Raw genomic sequence first — 24,989 nt, forward strand, 5'->3', positions numbered from 1 at the left:
CCTGCCCATAGCAGAGGACTCTGTGGGACTTCTACTTACCGGTCCAGCCGCCCATGCGCAGTTGAGGTTTTTTTTGTTAATTCCTGCTTTCCCGCGGAATACATGGCCCGTCCGTAATTGAAAAGAGAAAACCCCTTAGGAAACCCTGAATCCAAAATTGGATTGCAAAGGGTTAATAGTTTTCACTTTGTGTATAATAGCCCCAAGTAATTTCTGAGCAGCATAAACGTTGGAAGTTACACATTTATCATATTTTTCTTCTAGAACTAACCGTGCATCCTTGATGGCCGATAGCTCCTTTATCTCTAACCCCTTTAGTTTTAGAGCCTCTTGTAGTCTCTGGTTGGCGGACTCCGTTTCCTGAACGGTTTCTGCTCCTTTCAGTTCCATCTCCCTCATAACTTTTGTCAGTAACTTCACCTTAAAGTAAAAAAAAAAAAAAGAGATCTGGTGAAACCCTTAGGGTATACTGAATATTATGGACTGGAAAACTTAAAGAGCGACTGCAGTTTTCTCAACCTTCTGACATGTCAGAGCAACACGTCAAATGTTTCGATCAGCGGGGGATCCTGCATCTTAGACCCCTGCTGATAACTAGAACGAGGAGGGTGCAGCACTCACCCAAGCACTGTGCCGCTTAGGCTGTCCTCATTGCTTGCCAGTTCCTCTCGGCAGCTAAAACGGACTCACAGAAGTCTATTGACGTTTTCTGTAGAGCTCTAGGCATTAGTCTCCACCTGCCGAGAGGTGCTAGGAAGCAACCAAGACAGCTGAAGGGGCAAGGTGCTTGGGTGAGTGTTGCAAGCCACTCGTTCTAGCGATCAGCGGGGATCTCAGCAGCTGAACTCACATTGCTCAAAACTTTTGACATGTTGTTACTCTTTAAGGGACACACTTGGAATATTAAAACTCCAAACATAAAAGCAATAAGAAAGAACACAATGGAACAAATATCCTCCCAAACATATAGATCTTATGTTCTTGGCAGAATTTTTTCCCCCCTCCAGAGTTTTACAGTAAAGTGGGTTGAAGACCCTAAACACATCTCATTTCATATTATAGAAAAATGCACCATATAATTTTAATTTGGTGGTTGATTACTACAAATATATCTAGGTCTTACTATGGACATTTTTCTATAGGATTCTTTAATATTTATTAAAAAAAACACTCAAAATTTCACGGGCGTTCCCATTCTCAAGAAGCATGTGTATTGTGAAAGGAGTTGTATACAATAAAAAAAACATGTTTGGTCTCTTCTTCAGAGAAAAAGCCACTTATGGGCCGTGTAATATTTTGCAATGGTCACAAGGTCTAGGAAACATTTAAACTGTGGTGCAGTGGAATAATCTGCCACATACAGATGACATCATATCACTATGAAGCCATAGCCTAAAATAACAATTCGATGACTAGATGAACTTTGCATATTTTTAACAGATCACCATCAAGGTGCCAGTAATAGATAAGACTCCTTCATAACATGCCTTCATGACTGCTTAGGGTGCCAATCCGTCACGGCAAAGCCGCGGCCTCACTCCTCTCTGTGGGGAGATACAATTAGTCAATCCAAACCTGAATGTGTCTTCATATGTTCAATATACTTTATACCTTGAGCTCATGAGAGAGAACTACAGTGCTCATCTCATCAAGATGTAGACGAAACTCATGCTCACGTTTCTTCATTTCACAGTCAAACTCCAAAGACATTTCCTGCAGGGAAAATACAAGCACAAAATAAGAAATGTGCGTATAATCATCACATATGGAGGTGGCGGCCCTTAAAAATTGTGGCACGGACACAGGGAACATGGATCTCTGTGGTTGAATGCATGGGAGTAAAATGTGATATAATACACGATATCACTGCCGTAATATCAGTCTGAAGACTTGATACTGAAGGGGTTCCATGCCCAATCATGATCCTATAAGCCAGCTCCAATCAATAGAAATGCAGATATTCCATAAAATTGCACGTGTCACTCACATGTGACGTCAGAAGCGATTGGATCATATCCATTTAGATACATTATAGAAGAGATGATCCCTCTCACAGAATTATATGATATGGGTTATCACTATTCTCTACATGACCCCACTCGCATATTTTGAAGTTCTGAGCCACTTGCCTGACATTTCTCGAGAGGTCATAATGCTTCTGGCCATTTTTATACTTATGGAGATTAATGCAAATATTAGCTATGTTATATATGTTACATTAACCATTTAAGGCTCTTGAAAAGCTGATTGTAGTGGTCTTCAACGAGATGACTAATCCAGAAAGATGTCCACTAGTCACCACGTTATCTCCAGTGCCTTTGACACAGCGGCTTTTTTGCTCCATCGCTCGTGCTCTGGACTGGAAATGCTAATGGCATTTATCAGTATGCATGGTCAGCGCTTGCAGTCAAAGTGGACAAGGAGTACAAATCTGAATGTACACCCATAGACTCGGGGGCTTGATATGTCATGTTCAGCACTGCACACTGATTAGTGCCAGGCAACATAATAATACTCCCTAAAGAAGAATTAAAGTGACAAACTTCAGTATGCTCTATAATGTCCCTTTAAACTCGTTACTGTGGAAGTGAATGACCTGTAGAAGAAGGGAAGTTCGGGTGTCACATGATGCAGAGAACAACTTTACACCTTGTAGTAGTGGCGGAGGACCACAAGGGCACCGTAGCAGGTAGGACATCTGTTTTAGTTGTGGCTGCCATGACACAGAGCCAATAATGTAAGAAGTTTTTGACACGGTCTCCAATGACATTAGGCCAGTGAGGGGATAGAATTTCAGAGTTTAAGCCAGGGATTACGAGGGATTCTGTGATTATGTCGTTATAATGATACAAACTATATAATGTGAACTGAATATGCTGGATAGTCATTTTACATACATTACTGTAGATGGAAATAGCATCTCCCAGCTACTAGGGATACTTGTATAATTGTACTTACTTAGGGTTACTGACTACATTAGTTATGAGAAGGATACCAGCGAGTTGGCTCATTTCTGCATCCTGTACTAGAAGCTTTTGGTACCCGACAAATTCCGTAGACATAATTAGCTTTACTATAAAGGTTTCCTTTGTATTAATATTAATTGACTGCCAGAGATCAAGGGTTCAGGTTATACCTACCCGCCTGTGGTGCTTGGCACTTCACTTTACCCAACTGACTTGACCAATTCCACTTTTGAAATGGCCGATAGGTGCTCCACTTTACCTCAATCGTAATTGGGCTGCCGATTTCATATGTTCTAAGTCTTTACAAGCCCATTTCAAGGACAACAGCCTCACTGATTTTATAATTACTTATTTGAAAATGGAAGGTGCAACAACTAAAGTTACTTTTACAGGGGTTAATAGTGTCCCGAATAATCGCTCGAACAAGTGATTACAGGCGACTGTCAGCCCAAACAGCCGCCGACAGAGTACTGAGCGAGAAGCCCCTCAGTAGTCGCTATTCGTTCAGTTTCAGCAAGCTGAAACTGAACGACTTCTCACTCATTATAAACAGGCAGTCTCTCATCTTTGAATGACTGCCTGCTTGTAGTGAATGAAGGCTAGTGGCTGGAGGAGATCTCTGGCACACTCTGCACCCATGCACTGACAATTATTGCTCCCATGTAAAAGCACAGGAACAAGAATCGCCCAGTCTAGAACCATCGTTAGGCTGGATCCACATCTGCGTTTTTTCATCCGTTAGAAAAGGATATTTTTTCCCTTTAAAAATAAAAACGGATGTTGAACATCTAAAACAAAGTTAGCACCAGTTAGACATCCATTATGATCCGTTTTTAATGGATCCTTTTTTTTTTTCACATTTGATTGACATGTAGCTCTACTTTACATTTGCACAGATGTACTAAATGGATCTGTTAAACGGAAACACAAACGGAATACCTTCCATTTGAGTCTGTTCCCTATAGCATACAATGTAAGGAGGAAAAAAAAGATGGCGTGGTAAGTCAGTTCCATCTATTTTCCTTTTTTTTTTTTAAACGAAAAAAGTCCTGCAGGTCAGGTTTTTTTCCCCCGTAAAAAAAAAAAAAAAAAAAAGAAAAAGAGAAACTAGACAGAACTCAAGCTAACAGAAATGAAAGTAGTCCCATTAATGGGGATTTTCGTGGATCAGTTTTTTTCTGTTTTTATGTTTTAGGGTGGAACAGAAAAATGGAAAACCTTTAACTGAAATCAATGAATGAAGATCTAGATCATTGTCTAAGCATAGCTGTGGTCCACAGTGCTGAGAGCCGTGTCATACCGCTGATCTATGAATTACCGTAAATATGCTCAGAAAAAGGGGTTGTTTAAAATAAATCCAAAATTCCTTTAATCCCCATATATCCACACCTGCATACCTACATTGCAATATAGCAATGCACAAGTAAAACACTATATCTTTCTGTACAACCTGTATGGTGCATACCACATGATGACCAGATAGTCTACCATCTGCCATGTAAGCAAAAACTTCCAAAGTTGAAGAATTCCTTTAGCACCGACAGTTCAACAAACCGGACACGTATGATTGAGTAAAGAACCTTCTCAGAATCCTGCGTTGTGCTGTCCCTATCTTATTACACTTGAAAATGTATGTATATATTGAATAAACCGGGTGTTACCACTGACTGCCCTTGTCACTAATTGGACAATATCAGATAGTGTAGAGACATGCCACATTGACAAGATACAATGATTACACCCAGTTAACAATCTATTAATTTCCAGGAGGAACAACAGAGGAACTAATCAATGCCGAGTTCTAAGAAAAGTTGCTCCAGAATTATTATTTATGGGGAATACAAGTAAAATCAGACATGAAAAGGGAGCTAAGAGGTTGTCTTATAATGGTGAACAAGGTGCTGTATAAATATAATCATGCTATAAAGTTAACAGGTTAGACCTGCTGACCTGGACAAGACAGTCCCTCCATTACTTGCTGACCTTTCACAACTCAGTGTGGCACTGCGATCAGCATCTTATCTCACTCAAGTCACCTTACGACATCTATGAATGTTACAACAACACAAAGGTCAAAGCAAAGGTTTAGAGGCAGCCCTGATCAAAAATACCCGTATTACATGTGACCTTTCTCAAGGTTGCAGGGATCAGAGCCCTCGGACCTTCCTCCGCCAGTCTGCATTCCAGTACATCTGCACGCTCTACACAGGCTGTAACCTTAGTCAGGCTGCCAGACGGAGCGCAGCAGCTGCCCAGATCAGCGTGATACCAGCAGGACTGACTGATCTGTCAAAGAGCAATAACTGGGAGAAGCATAGGATGATGTGGGTAAATGCAAGAGAGACACAAGGCTCTCTTCCCTGCATACTGATGTGAAGAAGTATCCCTAATACCGTGTGTACCCGAAAATAAGACCTACCTCGACAGGAAGCCTTACCCTGATTTCCAGGGGGTTCGAACCCCCCCTCCGAAAATAAGCCCTAGCTATACTACATTAAAAAAAAAAAAACAAACACTCAACTAATAGACTGAATTCGGGTCCATCGCGCTGGGCTGCGTCGCTACTGCAGGCTTCCGTGTAGTCCTGAATCCTGACAGAGCATTTCTTCCTGGTAGCGGGGCTTGAATACCCCGCCTCCGGCAAGCGATTGCTCTGATTGGTTCCTTGAGCACCGCGTCAGCCAATCAGAGCCGATGCTCGATTAACCAATCACAGCCATTCAATGATTTCATTCAATATAACACTTCTGTAGATGTTGCGCGAGTTGCCAGCAAATCAGAAAAAGAACCTTAAAGGGGTTGTCTCGCGAAATCAAGTGGGGTTATACACTTCTGTATGGCCATATTAATGCACTTTGTAATATACATCGTGCATTAAATATGAGCCATACAGAAGTTATTCACTTACCTGCTCCGTTGCTAGCGTCCCCGTCGCCATGGTGCCGTCTAACTTCGGTGTCTTCTTGCTTTTTTAGACGCGCTTGTGCAGATGGATCTTCTCCCTTCGGCTGGTCTCGGAAGCATCTGCATTTTGGCTCCGCCCCCTTGTACGCATCATCGCGTAGCTCCGCCCCCGTCACGTGCCGATTCCAGCCAATCAGGAGGCTGGAACCGGCACACGTCATGGGGCGGAGCTACGCGATGACGCGTACAAGGGGGTGGAGCCAAAACGCAGATGCTTCCAAGACCAGCCGAAGGGAGAAGATCCATCTGCGCAAGCGCGTCTAAAAAAGCAAGAAGACACCGAAGTTAGACGGCACCATGGCGACGGGGACGCCAGCAACGGAGCAGGTAAGTGAATAACTTCTGTATGGCTCATATTTAATGCACGATGTATATTACAAAGTGCATTAATATGGCCATACAGAAGTGCTGAACCCCACTTGCTGCCGCGGGACAACCCCTTTAATTCCGCATGTGCTCTGGAGGTAGGCATCCTCTCTCCTCTGTCCAAGTAGCTGCTCCACAGCTATGAATGACAGTTGTAGCATCCAATCAGGAGATCACTACAGCTGTCAAAGTGATGGAGCAGCTCAGTGGTCAGAGAGGGGAGCACTTGAGAGAAGTCCTGCATGCAGAGTATTTGTGGGGGCAGCATAAAAAAAAAAACAAAAAAAAAAAAAACTTTGACTGTGGGGAACCCTAAAGACACCTGCACCTTTACACCCCTCTTCCCTGGCTCTAACTAGTACTGTCAGCAGTTTTGCACTGACTACTCTCAAAAGCCCTTTAAATCAATGGGCCGTTTAGGTAATGTACGAATGTGCCTGTTCCTCCAAATCATGCAATGCTTTTTGTAGTCCTGCTCCACCCTGGCTACTAGATGAGGTCCTGAATGGAGCTTCCCTTCTATTAACTTAGAACTTCCTAAGGCTGCATTCCCACGAACGTATATTGGCTCGGTTTTCACGCCGAGCCGATATACGTCGTCCTCATCTGCGGGGGGGGGGGGGGGGGGGCGGAGGGGAGGTTGGAAGAGCCAGGAGCAGGAACTGAGCTCCTGCCCCCTCTCTGCCCCTCTGCACTATTTGCAATGGGGAGAGGCGGAACAGGGGCGGGGCTAATTCGCACCACTTAGCCCCGCCTCCTTTCATTGCAAATAGTGCAGAGGCGTGGAGAGGAGGCAGAGAGGGGGCGGGAGCTCAGTTCCTGCTCCTGGCTCTTCCAGGCTCCCCCCCCCCTGCAGAGAGAGCCGACGTATATCGGCTCGGCGTGAAAACCGAGCCAATATACGTTCGTGGGAATGCAGCCTAACACTGTATTTGAAAATGGGTTCTCAAAATCGGACAAGTCCCTAAAAAAAACAAAAAACAAAACAGCCCCATGGGTCAAAAGAAAATACTAATTACCAATATATCACCTGTTAAGACACTGCCACTGCTCCGCAGTGTGTGAAGAATGCATACTATTAAAGCAATAGGGAAGCTGTGATGTGCGTCCTTGTTTTCCAAGTGGTCATGTAATATTAACTATATTACATGTAACACAGTATAGGGCATTCATGTACAGAACCGATGGATCATGGGCTTACATAATCTCCAGACGCAACACACCTGTCTTACCTGTCTCTGGAGGCTCAGGTCTCCTTGAACCTCCTCAATTTTTCTTTCCAGCTTGCGTTTCACATTCTCGTACTCTTCTCGAAGGTGATCAATATCGCTATTCTTAGAGCTATAATGCAGAGATAACACAGTGAAGTAAGGCAACAAATCATTAGTGTCGAACGACATAAAAATAGCTATTAACAACAAGAACACTCACAAATCAAGGCTGGGTTTACACACACACATTTTACTTGGAGCACGAAAGTGACCTGAATTGTTATTTTATATACAGTATTCTGCACCCTCTTCGTCAGGCTGGGGAAAGGGTGCGCTGTAACTCAATAGGTCTCATTTGGAAAAGTTGTAAGTGGCAGATGACAGGACTCCTTACAACCAAGGAGGAACCTCCTTGGGACAAACATAGATCATCCAGAACACATCCAGTACTATCAAGATGGAATGTTTGGAAAGGTCAGCTGAAGCGGATACATTAGAAGTTTCACTGCCTTCCATAAGAGGCAACCATGCATGGTAGAGTCATATTTACTTATTTCCCGCTCCGTCTATTCAACAGCGTATAATACCAATCAGGAATACCAATCAGGAATATTTATCAATAGGTTTCTCCTTCATTGTAATCTTTTTCTAGTCTCCTTTTGGTCTGAAGGCCCTTTAACACCGGCCAATAAACAAGCAAGACTGCTCATGAACGCCAACCTGCCTGATCATCAGCCCGTCTGGATATGCCCACAATTAACTGCAAACGGACAAACACTCACTCATCAGCTGCTTAAAAGGTTTGCTCATCGGCAGCTCATCCCAACCCTGTAAACGGGTGAATGTCCTACCAACAAATGCTATCTGTATAGAGACAAAAGAAGCGCACAGAGCGTGACTGCGTATGGCAGATATATGGTAGATCTGTGGTATTTACAATAGCAGCACAGTAGTTTAGATTTTACTAAATCTCATCCACAAGCTGCAAAAAATCTGCATTTTAAAATGACCCATGGTGTGGATTTCAAGTCCTTAACGTGCCAATTCATCACATATACATAATATAACTACTACTATTCAGGCCAAGTGCCGTGCAGATTTCAAGTCCACAGCATGGCAATAATATAGATTGCAGGAGTGCAGTGTATATAATGGCCTGCAGAGTGCGATAGACAGGCATTCTGATATCTACAGAGAGAGACACCTGTGGGTGTGGCAGGAGGGGAGATAAAAGGATTAGTTCGTTCCAAACTCGGGATCGGGATCGGGAGAGGGATCGGGATCGGGAGAGGGAGACAGGTTGTAGAAGCAGCCATCCGGAACTTGGAGCCTGAGGTCCAGTGCGGACCAGTTTGGGCCCGTCACCCGTCTGAAAGAGGAGGACGCCCCGGGTGGAGGGTTAGTAAAGGGATCATGTTGGTTGTGAACCCTAGACATTGTATGCACCACTAGTTTTCCGTGCTGTGACATGAAATAAATGCTGGCAGGCACGAGATTTAAAATAAGTTTCTGTCTCTGGAGTGTTTGTACACACGTGATGCCCATTCCTGACGGAGAGCTTGGCGATCCAAGAGGCGAGTAAACCCAGCTTGCCACAATATAAAATATACACACACACACACCTTTGCAATATGTAGGGTGAATTTCGCTACAAGCAACATTAGATACTATTTGACTTTAAAGGTTTATTCTGGACATTTACTTTCAATGACCTATCTTCAGGATACGTCATCATTGGTTGATCTGTGGGGATCCACTGCCTGGGATCCTTGCCAACCAGCTGATCTTCCGGCTCGTTGTTAGTGCAGTGGAACCAGATGTCAGTATCGTAGTCAGAACCAGAAGAGTAATAGAAAGGCTTTGCTCCCTTTGAAATCAATGGGAGCGATGTCTTCCATTACACAGCTCCTCAGTGCGGTCAGAGCATAAAGTGTAATAGAAGGCATCACTCTGATTGATTTCTATTTCACTTTAGGCTCTGACCATGAAGACAATGTATGACTCTGCTGCACTCAATGCCAGAAAATCAGCTGATCGGCGGGGATCCCGAGTGGCGGACTCCTGACAATCATTTATTGGTGGCCTAATGCCGGAATACTCCTTTAAGTTGGCAAAGTATGTATATCTGGAAAAAGTATGATATTGTAGTCAGTGTTTCCTGCACTATCGTTATGGGCAATGAATGACACATGCATGCAGTAAATTGGTGTTTTATGGCATTATCGGAGCAATACATGTGCTATTGATCTGGGCACTTGGCAGCGCTTTTTATCCATGGGTTGTTTAGCCCTATATTAGTACAAACATAGGTGTAATAAGGATGCAGACAAAGGGTGAAAAATGTGCTGAACTAAGAGCGCCAGACATTTCTCTCTCTGAGAAGTATGGCAGGCATGTAAATGTCATCTGATTTACACCACAGCCTGACACGGGAGGGAATGACATGGTATGACTGCTGCCAGGCGGCCTTACCTTCTCTGCTGTCAGCACACTGTCAGTTCAGCTTTCAGCTCTGGATCTCAGTGTTGTACAGTCAGTGCTACTGATCTAAGTGCAGTAGTAGCATCTGTTCATTACCTGTTTGTCCGCTCCAGATCTAGCTGGTGCTCCTTGACTTTGCGCTGATAATGGCTTTGTAAGTCTTCATACTTCTTCTTCTCTCTTCGGATCTCCTGCTGAAGTTTCTCGATCTGTATCTTTAAGTCGCTGATTTCAGATTGCTTTGCGTTCTCCAGAGCCTTCAGTCGGCTGAACATGACTTCATATTGTTCCAGGTCACGGTCCCGCTCGCCCAGTACCTTCAGGTTGTGGGTGAAATCTTTCTTCAGCCTGTTAAACTTATCTTTCTGTTCTTGGAGACTTTTCAGCGCATCTTTAAGATTTTGCTGGAGAAGGAGGATTTGTCGCTGCTGGAGATCTTTCCATTCTTGCTCTTTCTTAGCAAGTAGTTCACTTAATTCTGCTTCTTCTGGGAGCATCGTGCCACGTACATGCGCTGCTTAAAAATATAATGATGGTGACTATACAAATTAGAAAGTGCTATTTCTCATTACATTTTTATCAGCTTCTAGGATGGCTGGGCGATAACCAATATGGTAGCTATTACAGCCGAGCGGGGGCTGATTCACTACTGGGACCCTACCAGCTGTGAAATGAACTGATGGAAGAACCTAGCTGGGCGCTGTACCCGTTCAGCAATTATCAGCGAGCGGTATATGGGCTCCATAGACTTTCTAAGGAGCCCATGCACCTCTCCAAGCAGGGACGGAGGTGCTCAGAGCTTGTTCACATCAGTGTTACATCCAGTTAGGGATTTCTGTTTCTCTGGTCCATTTCTGGAGCAGAATTGAACAGATCCATTTTTCCCCCCATTATTTCAATGGGTTTTCAAAAGAAAGGATCAGTTTACATTTGCATCTGTCCGTTTGGTTTCTGTTTTATAAAAGGAACACATATTGCAGACTGCTCACTATGGCATGTCAGAAGGTTTTTTTTTTTTAAAGGGGCTGTCCTATCTTGGGCCTTCAAGACTGAGATGAAAGACTTGCAGCTGGATTCCAAACCACCTTGTCAGCTGCAAGTGCAGCAGCCTTATGCCACTTCCGTAACTCCTTTTCAAGTGAATGGGCGTGTGCTGGTGCAGTATCAGAATGGCCTATAGAGGGTGCTAAATAGGCAGTCTGATACCTGGAAAGGGAAAGAGAGGGTTAACACCTGATGGGTGTAGCAGAATTTGGTTGCATTTAAGCCAGTTCCTGCCAGAATACCAGAGAGACGCTGCCTGTGAGAGCCAGAGAGGCGGTGAAGGGAGCCGCATCAGGGACTTGGAGCCTGAGGTCCGGTGCGGACCAGCTGGGTCTGTCACCCTGTCTGACGGAGGAAGACGCCCCAGGAGGGGTTAGTGATAGGACCCTGTGGGTTGTGAACCCTAATGCTTATTTGGACTCCCGCCCAAGTCGTGGAAGTTACAGCTTGGCAGTGCAGGACAGGCTGCAAGCTGGGGTCCAGTGAGGACCAGCAAAGGCCCTGAGGTTGACAGGGATGACAACCCGAACCTCACATCCAGGTGGGGTGTTTATGGACTGTGTATGGGATACCAGTTTGATGTACTGTGAATAAAGGCTGGCAGGAGCCAGATTATGAAAAGAGAAACTATGCTTCCTGAGTGTTTCTGCACGGTTGGTGGCCACTCCAGTCTAAAAGGTTGGCGTTCCAGTAGCAAGTGTAGCCCCGCTTGCTTACAGGTGTTATGGAAAAAGGTATAGCCCATGCTGTTTATTTAACACTGGAGTTCTGCAAATTGCGTAGCACGCTATTCTGCAACGTTTCTGTACCTGGTATTCAACTCAATGAAAGTGACGAAAACGGTGTAATGCTGCCACGCTCATCTGTTTCCGTTATATCCAGTGAGGTGGTTGGAAACCAGCCACAGTTTTCTCATACCCTTTTAACCCTTTCCAATCCACTGTCTGACGTCTAAAGACATTTTGATTGAAAGCTGTACAGCTCCAATGTCAGAACACATCCGGCAGGGTATTCTTCCTGTATATTACTGGCTGCTTTGTTGTCAGGGGCCTCTCCAGCATGTTCCATACCACAGTACTGGCTCTAGGCAGCAGATGGCGCCATTGTATAATGGCAGAAAGAGAAAGCCCCCTAGGAAATCCAAAATTGGATTGCAAAGGGTTAAGGATCTAGGCTTCTTCACACTGCGTTTGAGAATACATTTAGCGCATGCATCCAGAAAGCTGCTGGCAAATACAGTAACCACAGCCATAGACCTCTATTCACCTGGTGGAGGCCAATTTAGTACCAATTTGGTTGGTCTTTGTCATGGTTTCCATTTCTAACTGCATAAATAGCACAGGGGGGCACAACTTTTTCTGGTCTGAGGGCCACAGTGCCATACTGAACCACTTCCAAGGACCGCAAGGGTATTACCATCTGAGACATTTATGGTATATCCTAACTATACGCTATAATAAATGTAAGTCTTTTAGGAGTCCCACTTATGGGAAGAATGGTGGTCATCTTCCCACCCAATCAGCACTGGAGAGAGGAGGAGACAATCCACGTGGCACTCTTCATTGTATATGATGGATGTCGAGGTAACGGCCTAGCATTTCATAAGTCCTATACACCATGTATAGTATACACATATACATATAGTATATATGTATGCAAGTATACACCATGCCTCTAACTCACATGCTCATTTCCGGGGGCCAATATATTGAGATCTCCTAATATATTGAGATCCAGACATGGCAACACAGGGCACACTTAGTACTTATCAAACTACTAACGACCACTTATCCGTGAGTATGTATGTTAATGCTTCTCATGCCCCAGCCCTGATATCATCGAAGGTCCTACAACACATATAAAACACAGAACCCGACGGACAGAAGAACTACAAAGTTAAGGCTTTTGAAAAGGGGAGGACAAAAATAACAAAATGAGAATACAACTAAGCCGTTATGTCAGACACAACTCAGCGGTCCTGACAGAAGACACCAACCTACTGCTAACACAGATCGGTGAGCTAAAGGACCTGTGGTGACATCACTGCTATGGGAGGAGCAAAGCTGTGTTTGTCCTTTGTGGGAATCAAGATGGAATGTGGTAGAGCTGTGTGTGTGATGTGTGGTGATTATGATGTATGTAGCAGAGCTGTGTGTGTAATGTGTGGGAATCAAGATGGATGTAGTAGAGCTGTGTGTGTGTGGGGATCATAATGGATGTACCATGTTGCACAGGTGTGTGGCACGTTGTGCCATAAGAAACACTGGTATTTTATTTTTCTTAGAATTACTAGTCTTAATATATTAAGGACCCAGACATGGCTACACAGTTCACCCTTAGAACTTGTCCTAATATACAGGGGACCAGACATGACTACACAGTGCACCTTTAGTACTTGTCCTAATATATAAGAAACCCAGACATTGCTACACAGTTCACCCTTAGTACTTGTCCTAATATATAGGGGACCAGACATGACTACACAGTGAACCTTTAGTACTTGTCCTAATATATAGGGGGCCCAGACATGGCTACACAGTGCACCCTTAGTACTTGTCCTAATATAAAGGAGACCCAGACATGGCTACACAGTGCACCCTTAGTACTTGTCCTAATATATAGGGGACCCAGACATGACTACACAGTGCACCCTTAGTACTTGTCCTAATATATAGGGGACCCAGACATGACTACACAGTGCACCCTTAGTACTTGTCCTAATATATAGGGCAGCAGACATGGATACACAGTGCACCCTTAGTACTTGTCCTAATATATAGGGCAGCAGACATGGATACACAGTGCACCCTTAGTACTTGTCCTAATATATAGTGGACCCAGACATGACTACACAGGGCACCCTTAGTACTTGTCCTAATATATAGGGGACCAGACATGTCTACATAGAGCACCCTTAGTACTTGTCCTAATATATAGGGGACCCAGACATGGCTACACAGTGCACCCTTAGTACTTGTCCTAATATATAGGGGACCCAGACATGACTACACAGTGCACCCTTAGTACTTGTCCTAATATATAGGGGACCCAGACATGACTACACAGGGCACCCTTAGTACTTGTCCTAATATATAGGGGACCCAGGTATGACTACACAGTGCACCGTTAGTACTTGTCCTAATATATAGGGGACCAAGACATGACTACACAGTGCACCCTTAGTACTTGTCCTAATATATAGGGGGTCCAGACATGACTACACAGTGCACCCTTAGTACTTGTCCTAATATATATAGGGGGTCCAGACATGACTACACAGTGCACCCTTAGTACTTGTCCTAATATATAGGGGGCCCAGACACGACTACACAGTGCACTCTTAGTACTTGTCCTAATATATAGGTGACCCAGACATGGCTACACAGTGCACCTTTAGTACTTGTCCTAATATATAGGGACCCAGACATGACTACACAGTGCACCCTTAGTACTTGTCCTAATATATAGGGGACCCAGACATGACTACACAGTGCACCCTTAGTACTTGTCCTAATATATAGGGCAGCAGACATGGATACACAGTGCACCCTTAGTACTTGTCCTAATATATAGGGCAGCAGACATGGATACACAGTGCACCCTTAGTACTTGTCCTAATATATAGTGGACCCAGACATGACTACACAGGGCACCCTTAGTACTTGTCCTAATATATAGGGGACCAGACATGTCTACATAGAGCACCCTTAGTACTTGTCCTAATATATAGGGGACCCAGACATGGCTACACAGTGCACCCTTAGTACTTGTCCTAATATATAAGGGACCCAGACATGACTACACAGTGCACCCTTAGTACTTGTCCTAATATATAGGGGGCCCAGGTATGACTACACAGTGCACCGTTAGTACTTGTCCTAATATATAGGAGACCCAGACATGACTACACAGGGCACCCTTAGTACTTGTCCTAATATATAGGGGACCCAGGTATGACTACACAGTGCACCGTTAGTACTTGTCCTAATATATAGGGGACCAAGACATGACTACACAGTGCACCCTTAGTACTTGTCCTAATATATAGGGGGTCCAGACATGACTACACAGTGCACCCTTAGTACTTGTCCTAATATATATAGGGGGTCCAGACATGACTACACAGTGCACCCTTAGTACTTGTCCTAATATATAGGGGGCCCAGACACGACTACACAGTGCACTCTTAGTACTTGTCCTAATATATAGGTGACCCAGACATGGCTACACAGTGCACCTTTAGTACTTGTCCTAATATATAGGGACCCAGACATGACTACACAGTGCACCCTTAGTACTTGTCCTAATATACAGGGACCCAGACATGACTACACAGTGCACCCATAGTACTTGTCCTAATATATAGGTGACCCAGACATGGCTACACAGTGCACCCTTAGTACTTGTCCTAATATATAGGGGGCCCAGACATGACTACACAGTGCACCCTTAGTACTTGTCCTAATATATAGGGGGCCCAGACATGACTACACAGTGCACCCTTAGTACTTGTCCTAATATACAGGGACCCAGACATGACTACACAGTGCACCCTTAGTACTTGTCCTAATATACAGGGACCCAGACATGGCTACACAGTGCACCCTTAGTACTTGTCCTAATATATAGGGGACTAGACATGGCTACACAGTGCACCCTTAGTACTTGTCCTAATATATAGGGGGCCCAGGTATGACTACACAGTGCACCCTTAGTACTTGTCCTAATATATAGGGGGCCCAGACATGACTACACAGTGCACCCTTAGTACTTGTCCTAATATATATAGGGGGTCCAGACAGGACTACACAGTGCACCCTTAGTACTTGTCCTAATATATAGGGGGCCCAGACACGACTACACAGTGCACCCTTAGTACTTGTCCTAATATATAGGTGACCCAGACATGGCTACACAGTGCACCCTTAGTACTTGTCCTAATATACAGGGACCCAGACATGGCTACACAGTGCACCCTTAGTACTTGTCCTAATATATAGGTGACCCAGACATGGCTACACAGTGCACCCTTAGTACTTGTCCTAATATATAGGGGGCCCAGACATGACTACACAGTGCACCCTTAGTACTTGTCCTAATATATAGGGGGCCCAGACATGACTACACAGTGCACCCTTAGTACTTGTCCTAATATATAGGGGGCCCAGACATGACTACACAGTGCACCCTTAGTACTTGTCCTAATATATAGGGGGCCCAGACATGACTACACAGTGCACCCTTAGTACTTGTCCTAATATATAGGGGGCCCAGACATGACTACACAGTGCACCCTTAGTACTTGTCCTAATATATAGGGGGCCCAGACATGACTACACAGTGCACCCTTAGTACTTGTCCTAATATACAGGGACCCAGACATGGCTACACAGTGCACCCTTAGTACTTGTCCTAATATGTAGGGGACTAGACATGGCTACACGCTTTTCCATGCCTGTGAGCAGAAATCAAGTGCAATTTTCCGCTCGCAGGGCAAAATCGCAGCATGTTCTATTCTACTGCGGGCCTCATGTGTACGGCTTCCATTGCAGTCAGTGGAAGCAGTATGTCCAGAGGCGAGTCGCAGTGGACCCATGTCATTGCTGGCGTAACTCTCTGTACTGCGCATGCGCGGTGGCGCGCCAGCCGGCACATCCGAAGAGCAAAAAGAAGACAAGCTGACAGGTACGCGGGGGTCATCGCTGGGGCACAGAGTCTGATTCTGCTGCGAGACTTCGCAGTCGGAATCCGACCCGGTCATGGGCCTTCGTCCCTTAGGCCTAATTCCCGCGGCGGAAATCCGCGGCGTTTCACTGCAGCTATTAGATTCTATTGAAGTATAGCGTGAATACGCACCCCTCCCACCGAGTCATGTGACGCCGCCGACGCGTCATGCGCTGTACTGCGCATGTGTGCCAGAGCGTCATGCGAGACTTCGCGCAGCATATCCGGAGGCAAGTATGGGGTCTTGGGGGGGAGGGGGGGGGGGGGGGCGCTGTGACGGACTCCGCTGTGGTACTCCGCTTGCAGAGCCCGTCACGGCCGTGGGCATAAGGCCTTAACGTGTAAATCCACGATTTTCTGCGTAAATTCTCCTGCTGGGCCCACAGCAAAACAAAGTGCGGCGGAGCCTGCTACTTCATCACAGCAGCAGATTGGTGCAGATATGTCCGTGGCTGCTCAATTCATGTCAATGTTGCTTATAAAATGACCCGCCCGCGCTGCAGCGTCACCCAGTCAGGTGGAGGCAAGGCAGTTCAGCAGCCGGTGTTACAGCTACGGGCCAGTTACATTCAGCAGCCGGGCAAGGAATCCACCCCGCATGGTACTTCTGCATCATTAGCACATCTGGTGTGCTGGTCTACGTGAGAGGAGATACATATATATATATATATATATATATATATATATAGGGTCTGTGGACTGACCCCTCCCATCACAGCCTCTAACCACGCCCCCATAATGATGGCTAGTGGCCCCAGGATAACAGGCACTGCATTACATGGCCGCCATGTCTCCTCACTTACTCGGTCTCTGGAGTGCAAACTGTTAAGTTCGCTCAGTGAAGCGCAGGTCGTTTCCTCTACAAGGACGAGGAACTCGTTCTTATGGCAACCGTGTTAGACCGCAGCCGAGGGGTTTCATCTCCATAGTAACAAGCGTCCTGCAGGAAGGTGCACTGAGAACACATTCCCCGCGTGGACCCGCACGAAGGTTCCGTGGTATTTATGGTTCCTGCTGCTCTCATAGACATCGCTGGGAGCTGACAGTGTAATATCCAGATGATGCCATGCAGTTTGTAGCCTGCAGTACTGGCTGATAGATAATCATGGCTGTACTGAGATGGAGAGAAGCTCTACAGCAGGGGGTCAGACTCCGTTCCATCTGGAGCCACATCAGCCTTGTGCTGATTGTACTTGTACGGCCGCTCTCACACGGGCGTTTTTTTTGCTCCGTATTTCGTGTACGTGAAACCTCCATGTGATTCAATGGGGCCGCACACTAGCATTTTTGCGCTATGTGTTTTGCAAGATCACATACGGCATGCGCTATTATTGGCGTTTTAGCACATATTTCACACACAAATCTTCCTTTGAAATAAATGGGGTTTGAAAAAAAAAAGCCGCAGTGAATACGCAATACTGCATTTTTTACGCGGGCTGCTATGTAAAGGCAGTAAAAACGCAGGCAAACGCGGGTAAAAATGCAGCTCTGCATGCGGTAAAACGTGTAAAAAACGGCAGCATTTTTACATATGGTCATGTGAGAGTAGCCTAAGACTGTATAGTAATAGTGACCTCCATGGTAACCGCAGTAGTAATATTGACCCCCATAGTGGCCTCAGTAGTAATAGTGACCCCAGTAATAATAGTCCCCCCTGTAGTAATAGAGTCCCTCATAGTGGCCCCAGCAGTAATCATGACCTCCATAGAGGTCCCAATCATTATAGTGACCCCCATAGTGGCCTCAGTAGTAATAGTGCCCCCAGTAATAATAGTGCCCCCTGTAGTAATAGTGCCCCCAGTAGTAATAGTGCCCCCAGTAATAATAGTGACCCCAGTAGTTATAGTGCTCCCAGTAATAATAGTGCCCCCTGTAGTAATAGGGTCCCTCATAGTGGCCCCAGCAGTAATCATGACCTCCATAGAGGTCGTAATCATTATAGTGACCCCCATAGTGGCCTCTATAGTAATAGTGACCCCAGTAGTAATAGTGCCCCCAGTAATAATAGTGCCCCCTGTAGTAATAGGGTCCCTCATAGTGGCCCCAGCAGTAATCATGACCTCCATAGAGGTCCTAATCATTATAGTGACCCCAATAGTGGCCTTAGTAATAATAGTGACCCCAGTAATAATAGTGTCCCCTGTAGTAATAGTGCCCCCAGTAATAATAGTGCCCCCTGTAGTAATAGTGCCCCCAGTAATAATAGTGCCCCCTGTAGTAATAGGGTCCCTCATAGTGGCCCCAGCAGTAATCATGACCTCCATAGAGGTCCTAATCATTATAGTGACCCCATCAGTGGCCTTAGTAATAATAGTGACCCCAGTAATAATAGTGTCCCCTGTAGTAATAGTGCCCCCAGTAATAATAGTGCCCCCTGTAGTAATAGTGCCCCCAGTAATAATAGTGACCCCAGTAGTAATAGTGCCCCCAGTAATAATAGTGCCCCCAGTAGTAATAGGGTCCCTCATAGTGGCCCCAGCAGTAATCATGACCTCCATAGAGGTCCCAATCATTATAGTGACCCCCATAGTGGCCTCAGTAGTAATAGTGGGTAAAAAAAAGAAAGACTTTTACCTTGTTCAGGTGCAGTCTCACCCATCTGTTTAAGCCCTGGGGACGCAGCCTTAGGCTTCTTTTCCACGAGCGTATATCGGCCCACCGTTTTTTACGGTTGGATGATATATGCTGTGATCTGATGCATGGGATTCCAATGCATCAGATTACATGGGCGTATTCCCATGACATAAAAGTGCCCGGCCAGCCAATATAGCACCGGGCATTTTCATGTCGAGCCCAAAAGATAGTCCTGGAACTACCAGAAATACGTCGGCTACTGCATGGGCTCCTATGGGAGCCCATGGCCGTGGCCGTAGGTGGGAGGGCGTTTAGCAGCCTGGTTGCTAAATACCCTCCCACTGCTCTCCTCCGCAATGCAGGCTCACCTGTCCTCTCCTTCCCACTGGCTCTCTGCAATGGGAGGGGGCGTGACAGGGCAGAGCCAAGCACCGTTCCATCCCGCCTCCTCCCATTACTGACTGTGGACAAGGGGCGGAGCATGGGTGGAGCTAAGCTCCCACGTTCTCCCCGCCCCTTGTCCATAGGCATCAATGGGAGGAGGCAGGATGGGATTACACTTAGCTCTGCCCCCTCCCATTGCAAATAACAAGCAGGGAGGAGAGGACAGGTGAGCCTCTGATGGGAAGGGAGGGAAAAGGGGCGTTGGCATGGTAATCTTGGAGTATATGTGCTGGGGCCCATGCCGTGTGAACGGGTGCACAAACGCTTGATTTGTGTACCCGTTCACCAGTTTTAGTTCTCGCATCGTAGCGTATATCGGCCGGCCGTGAAAAAGTGGGAAAGAAGCCTGAGGGTGCCTTCACATTTGTGAGAAAGTTGTGCGTTTTTTGAGCAATTCAAGAACGAGTGAAAACGCAGAATTATAAAGCCCATGCCTTTCAATGGTTTCATTCACATCTGCAATGTTTTCATTCATGCGATGTTGTGAGAAAAAAAATCGCGGCATGTCCTATCTTTATGTGTTTTTTTATCTCCTATGTTTCCCTATGAGGGTGAACACTCGCTTGCGTTTTTTTAGCGTGATTGTCAATGGGACTTTCTAATGTTAAAAACGCATCGCTAGTTGGTGCTTTGCAAATTTTGTGCGATGCGTTTGTAACATTAGAAAGTCCCATTGACAATCGCGTTAAAAAAAACGCAACGATATTGCGTGGAAAAATTTGCAAGAAAAGCACAAGTGGGTGTTCACTCCGAGGCCTCCTTTTAATCGCATCGCAAAGCACAAACGTCCGTTTTTTTGTGCGATGTTTTTGTGCGATCTGAGCAAAAAAATCGTGTCAAACGTTTTTCTGCGCGACAAAATCACAAGTGGCAGCAATGTTTTTGTGAGAAAAAAGCTGCGCTGACGCTCAAAAATCGCAGGAAAAAAGTCACAATTTGAGACACAAACCTAAAGGTGGCAGTAGGCAACGCTCATAGCATTTATTACCCCTGTAGCCCTTACCAAATGGGATCTGATGCTGATCAGACCCTGATGTAGCCAGTGGAGGGGAAAACAGGACAGAAAACTGTAAAAAAAAGTAAAATGTAAATCAGGCCTAAACTTTATACAAGTTAGGCCGGTCTCGCACAACTGGATGTGAATTGCGGAATATGCGATCGTCACCAACGTGGACAGTTTTTAGTTGGGGAAGTAAGCTATCAGAAGTGGTAAAAGGGATGTCATCAGCGAGGTCCTGTAAACCTGCTGGGGTCCTCTAAGCCTACGTGACAGCTTTACAAGGTATCACTGGGTGTTCTGGGCCGATGATGTCACCTGTCAGATGTTGTGGTGTTACACAGCTAAACCAGCGGTCTAGCACTACAGTGAGTATACTGATTTCATATAGTTTTGGGTACTGGGGCCCAAAACCATATAAAGAGAATAACTCCAAAAACCCCTTTAAAATATCAGTCGGATCTCAAGTTTTATGATACAAAGCTCGAACTCTGCTGGAGAGACATAGATTTAAAGGGGTTGTCCCGCGAAAGCAAGTGGGGGTATACACTTCTGTATGGCCATATTAATGCACTTTGTAATATACATCGTGCATTAAATATTGGCCATACAGAAGTTATTCACTTACCTGCTCCGTTGCTAGCGTCCTCGTCTCCATGGAGCCGTCTAATTTCAGCGTCTAATCTCCCGATTAGACGCGCTTGCGCAGTCCGGTCTTCTCCCTTCTGAATGGGGCCGCTCGTGCCGGAGAGCTGCTCCTCGTAGCTCCGCCCCGTCACGTGTGCCGATTCCAGCCAATCAGGAGGCTGGAATCGGCAATGGAACGCACAGAGCCCACGGTGCGCCATGGGAGAAGACCTGCGGTCCACCGTGGGTGAAGATCCCAGCGGCCATCTTCGCAAGGTAAGTAAGAAGTCACCGGAGCACGGGGATTCGGGTAAGTACTATCCGTTTTTTTTTTAAAAAACCCTGCATCGCGTTTGTCTAGCGCCGAACGGGGGGGCTATTGAAAAAAAAAACCCTGTTTCGGCGCGGGACGACCCCTTTAACCAATTAAGGACGTAACAATTTATGGGGATCTTTCAACTCCACTTTTCAAAAGCCAGAGCTTTTTATATTTCCTTTTTTTGGGGTGGGAGTGGGGGTGGGGTCTTTTGCCATGCAGGATAAGTAGTGTGTTCAATATTATACCGATACATTAATGCTAAATATGTGTTGTGTTTTTTTTTACATTAATACCAAATATTTGTGGTTTTTTAAATTTAGTTTTTTTATACAGACAGGGAAAGTGCCCCAAAAAGTTCAATACTGAGTTTTGTTGTTTTTGTTTACATTTTTTATGTCCCTGTAGGGGACTTGAACCATAACAGCTTTGATCACTATGATAATGCAATGCCGTACAGATGCCTAATGACTTACAACAGTGATCATAGGCCATGGCAGGTTGGGACACCAGTGTCTGGTGTCAAGTTGCCATGGCAACCCATCAGCGCTCTGTGAACCTTTTACATACCGTGACGTACATTGATAGCAAGATGTAGGGGGTTAACAGTGAGAATCGCTGTCTCATCGATCCCCACTGTTGCAGCAGGAGGCAGGCTATTAGTCACAGCTGTCTCACGACTGTGGGATGATGGAGGTTCATTGCAAAATTGATTCTGCGCTTTTGTTACACGGCATTTAGCTAGCGATAGGAGATGTCATGTGGCCGTCTCACTGTGTGCCGCAGTAGTAGAGTTGCCCTCCATAGGAATTAAAAAAAGGAGTTTGCGATGACTATTCTAAAATCTATTCACGTCATACTCTACCCTCATTTGGTGAATCACAGAGGACCTAAAACCGCTCTATATTTAGATATACATTGTGTTATTATGGTGTTTTAGCCGCAAAGAGAAGGTCAGAATAATTAATTGCCTTTAGACTAAATTTAGGACCAAACCTTTTAAAGAATGCTGTAGCTTTTTTCAAAGCTATGGGATGCTCAGGAATGTATTGACAGCTTTTAGAGCAAATTGGATGGCAAAGGGGGTAACAGTAATTGAGGTTGAAAAAAAGACTTGTGCCCATCCACTCCAGTCTATTACAGTAAACCCTTGAGTAGCATTGCTCTTAAGTAAAGCTGTTTTCAACTTAAGTCGATGTGTCAGGGCAGTGGCGGTCCCTCAAATAAAGTTGCATTCCTCAGATAAGGGCGCCAACCGCGCCATGACCCCGGGCGCCCCTCAGTGAGCCAGCGTGCCGCTGATGCCGGTCACTTCCTGCTTCTCCTGCATCAGCGAACGCCTACTCCTCCCCCTCCCCTCTCCACTGTGCACAGTGCCGGCTGAGCGTTGTTGTGTCTGCCTGCCTCCTGACACAGTACAGCAGCTGAATCCTCAAAGTGCCGGCTGAACGCTGCCTGCCTCCTGAATCCCCACTGTACTGCAAAATGTAAGTACTGTACAGATGAGTAGAGTAAAGAAACGTTTGCAAATAAATGCTGCAGTCCTATGTGAAACCACAGATAACTCAGTGATACATACTGCTATAATGATGTCCCTGCAGTCCTATGTCAAAGCATAGATAACACAGTGATATGTACTGCTATAATGATGTCCCTGCAATGTTAATTTATTCTTTACAGTTGTGTTTTATATTCATTAAGTATTGTTATTGTTTTTGGTATTAAAGACCAGAATTATTCTCTATTAAAATGGGGTTTGGTGAGTTTTTTGGAACGTCTAGAACCAATTAATTGGGTTTACATTAATTCTGATGGAAATAATGTCCTCAACTAACATTGATTTCTACTAAAGTCCATTGTTTCCGGATGGATTAATGACGTTAGTTGAGATTCTACTGCATTTTCCCCAATGTTGATCCAGAGAAAGTAAAAAAAAAAAAAAAAAAAAAAATCAGGTAGAAACTAATTTCCCTCACTTTAGAGAAAAAAAATCCTTTCTGACTCCAAGTCTAGCAATCGGAATAATCCCCCGATTAACAACCCTTCTGAATTAATCAGGGACTATAATATGATTATAACATGTAACATTGTCGTTTCTCCTTAGGAGGAGCACCTAGAAGGTGTGAGAAGACTTATAAGGCCATCCATGCTCCTCTAGGAAATATGCAAAAGCGAAGATGGAACAATATCTCTACAGTGCCACCTATTGGAAGGCAGCATTCCTGCAAGTCAATGTCAGACTTTTTAAACAAAAATAAATAAATAAAAATATCCTACATGTGGCCTATTATGTAACAAGACTCAAACACAGGCCTCAGAAATCAAGGAGCACCTTGTAGATTTTGGGGCCTTGTGAATTTTTCATAGAAGATATTTTTTTTGCATCACTGTATTTAGAGTCATATCTTTTTTATTAAAGAGAATCATCAGTTAGATCAGACAAAATACTCGTATGTGAGGATAAACATTAACTTTCTTGCAACCCTCTGTGGGTTTTTTCCAACCTGTTAAATACTACTTGGTTGGCAGTAGAGATGAGCGAGCGTACTCGGATAAGCACTACTCGCTCGAGTAATTTGCTTTATCCGAGTATCGCTGTGCTCGTCCCTGAAGATTCGGGTGCCGGCACGGAGCGGGGAGCTGCAGGGGAGAGCGGGGAGGAACGGAGGGGAGATCTTTCTCTCCCTCTCTCCCGCCCGCTCTCCCCTGCTCCCCGCTGCGACTCACCTGTCAGCCGCAGCGGCACCCAAATCTTCAGGGACGAGCACAGCGATACTCGGATAAAGCAAATTACTCGAGCGAGTAGTGCTTTTCCGAGTACGCTCGCTCATCTCTAGTTGGCAGTATTATCCAAAGCAATATCCCCAGACATAAATTCATAACCCCAAAGTCTGAAAATCTGGAAAAGGTAAGAAAGCTTAGAAACTGAAAAGGTAGATCAATGCAGGGGGTTCACATCTGAAGAAAAATGATTAGTGTGCGCATTCTGGATTGGACTCTGTACTAGCTTCTAATGGGTGTCTTTTATGTGTCTTGGCTTGTCTGCCACCATATCAGTTGTCATTACTGGGTGACAGTGAGCTTCAAGATCTGTAGAGGGCACAGTCAAGACCATTCCTCTTCTCGGCAGCCTTCAATGATGTTCCGCCAACTCTATGCCTTGGAAGAAATGTGCCAACCGCTAGTGACAAAATCTAGTCTAGATTGCTGCACATAACACCTTAGTGTAACTTACATACTAGCTCCATGCTTTCTATAGTATTTTCCATCTAACC

The 24,989-nt window shown here is 45.2% G+C and overlaps 1 protein-coding gene across 3 annotated transcripts in view; it reads right to left on the reverse strand.

The window, feature by feature from the left end:
* CCDC57 (coiled-coil domain containing 57) overlaps positions 1–17,691 on the reverse strand; it is a 75,642-nt gene extending 57,951 nt beyond the window's left edge. Inside the window, exons 1-5 of one of the 3 annotated variants that reach the window (XM_066586424.1) lie at positions 17,560–17,691; positions 10,085–10,502; positions 7,529–7,637; positions 1,612–1,713; positions 272–420 (exon numbers count right to left, since the gene is read on the reverse strand). In XM_066586424.1, the coding sequence (XP_066442521.1) occupies positions 272–420; positions 1,612–1,713; positions 7,529–7,637; positions 10,085–10,485 (761 nt within the window). In that variant the 5' untranslated portion in view covers positions 10,486–10,502; positions 17,560–17,691. Of the gene's footprint in view, positions 1–271; positions 421–1,611; positions 1,714–7,528; positions 7,638–9,979; positions 10,044–10,084; positions 10,506–17,559 lie in introns of those variants that run through there. The other 2 variants (XM_066586426.1, XM_066586427.1) reach the window with 2 other exon arrangements.
* Positions 17,692–24,989: the final 7,298 nt, after the last annotated feature.

The sequence above is a fragment of the Eleutherodactylus coqui genome, chromosome 13 (genome assembly GCF_035609145.1).
Source record: "Eleutherodactylus coqui strain aEleCoq1 chromosome 13, aEleCoq1.hap1, whole genome shotgun sequence".
NCBI lineage: Eukaryota > Metazoa > Chordata > Amphibia > Anura > Eleutherodactylidae > Eleutherodactylus > Eleutherodactylus coqui.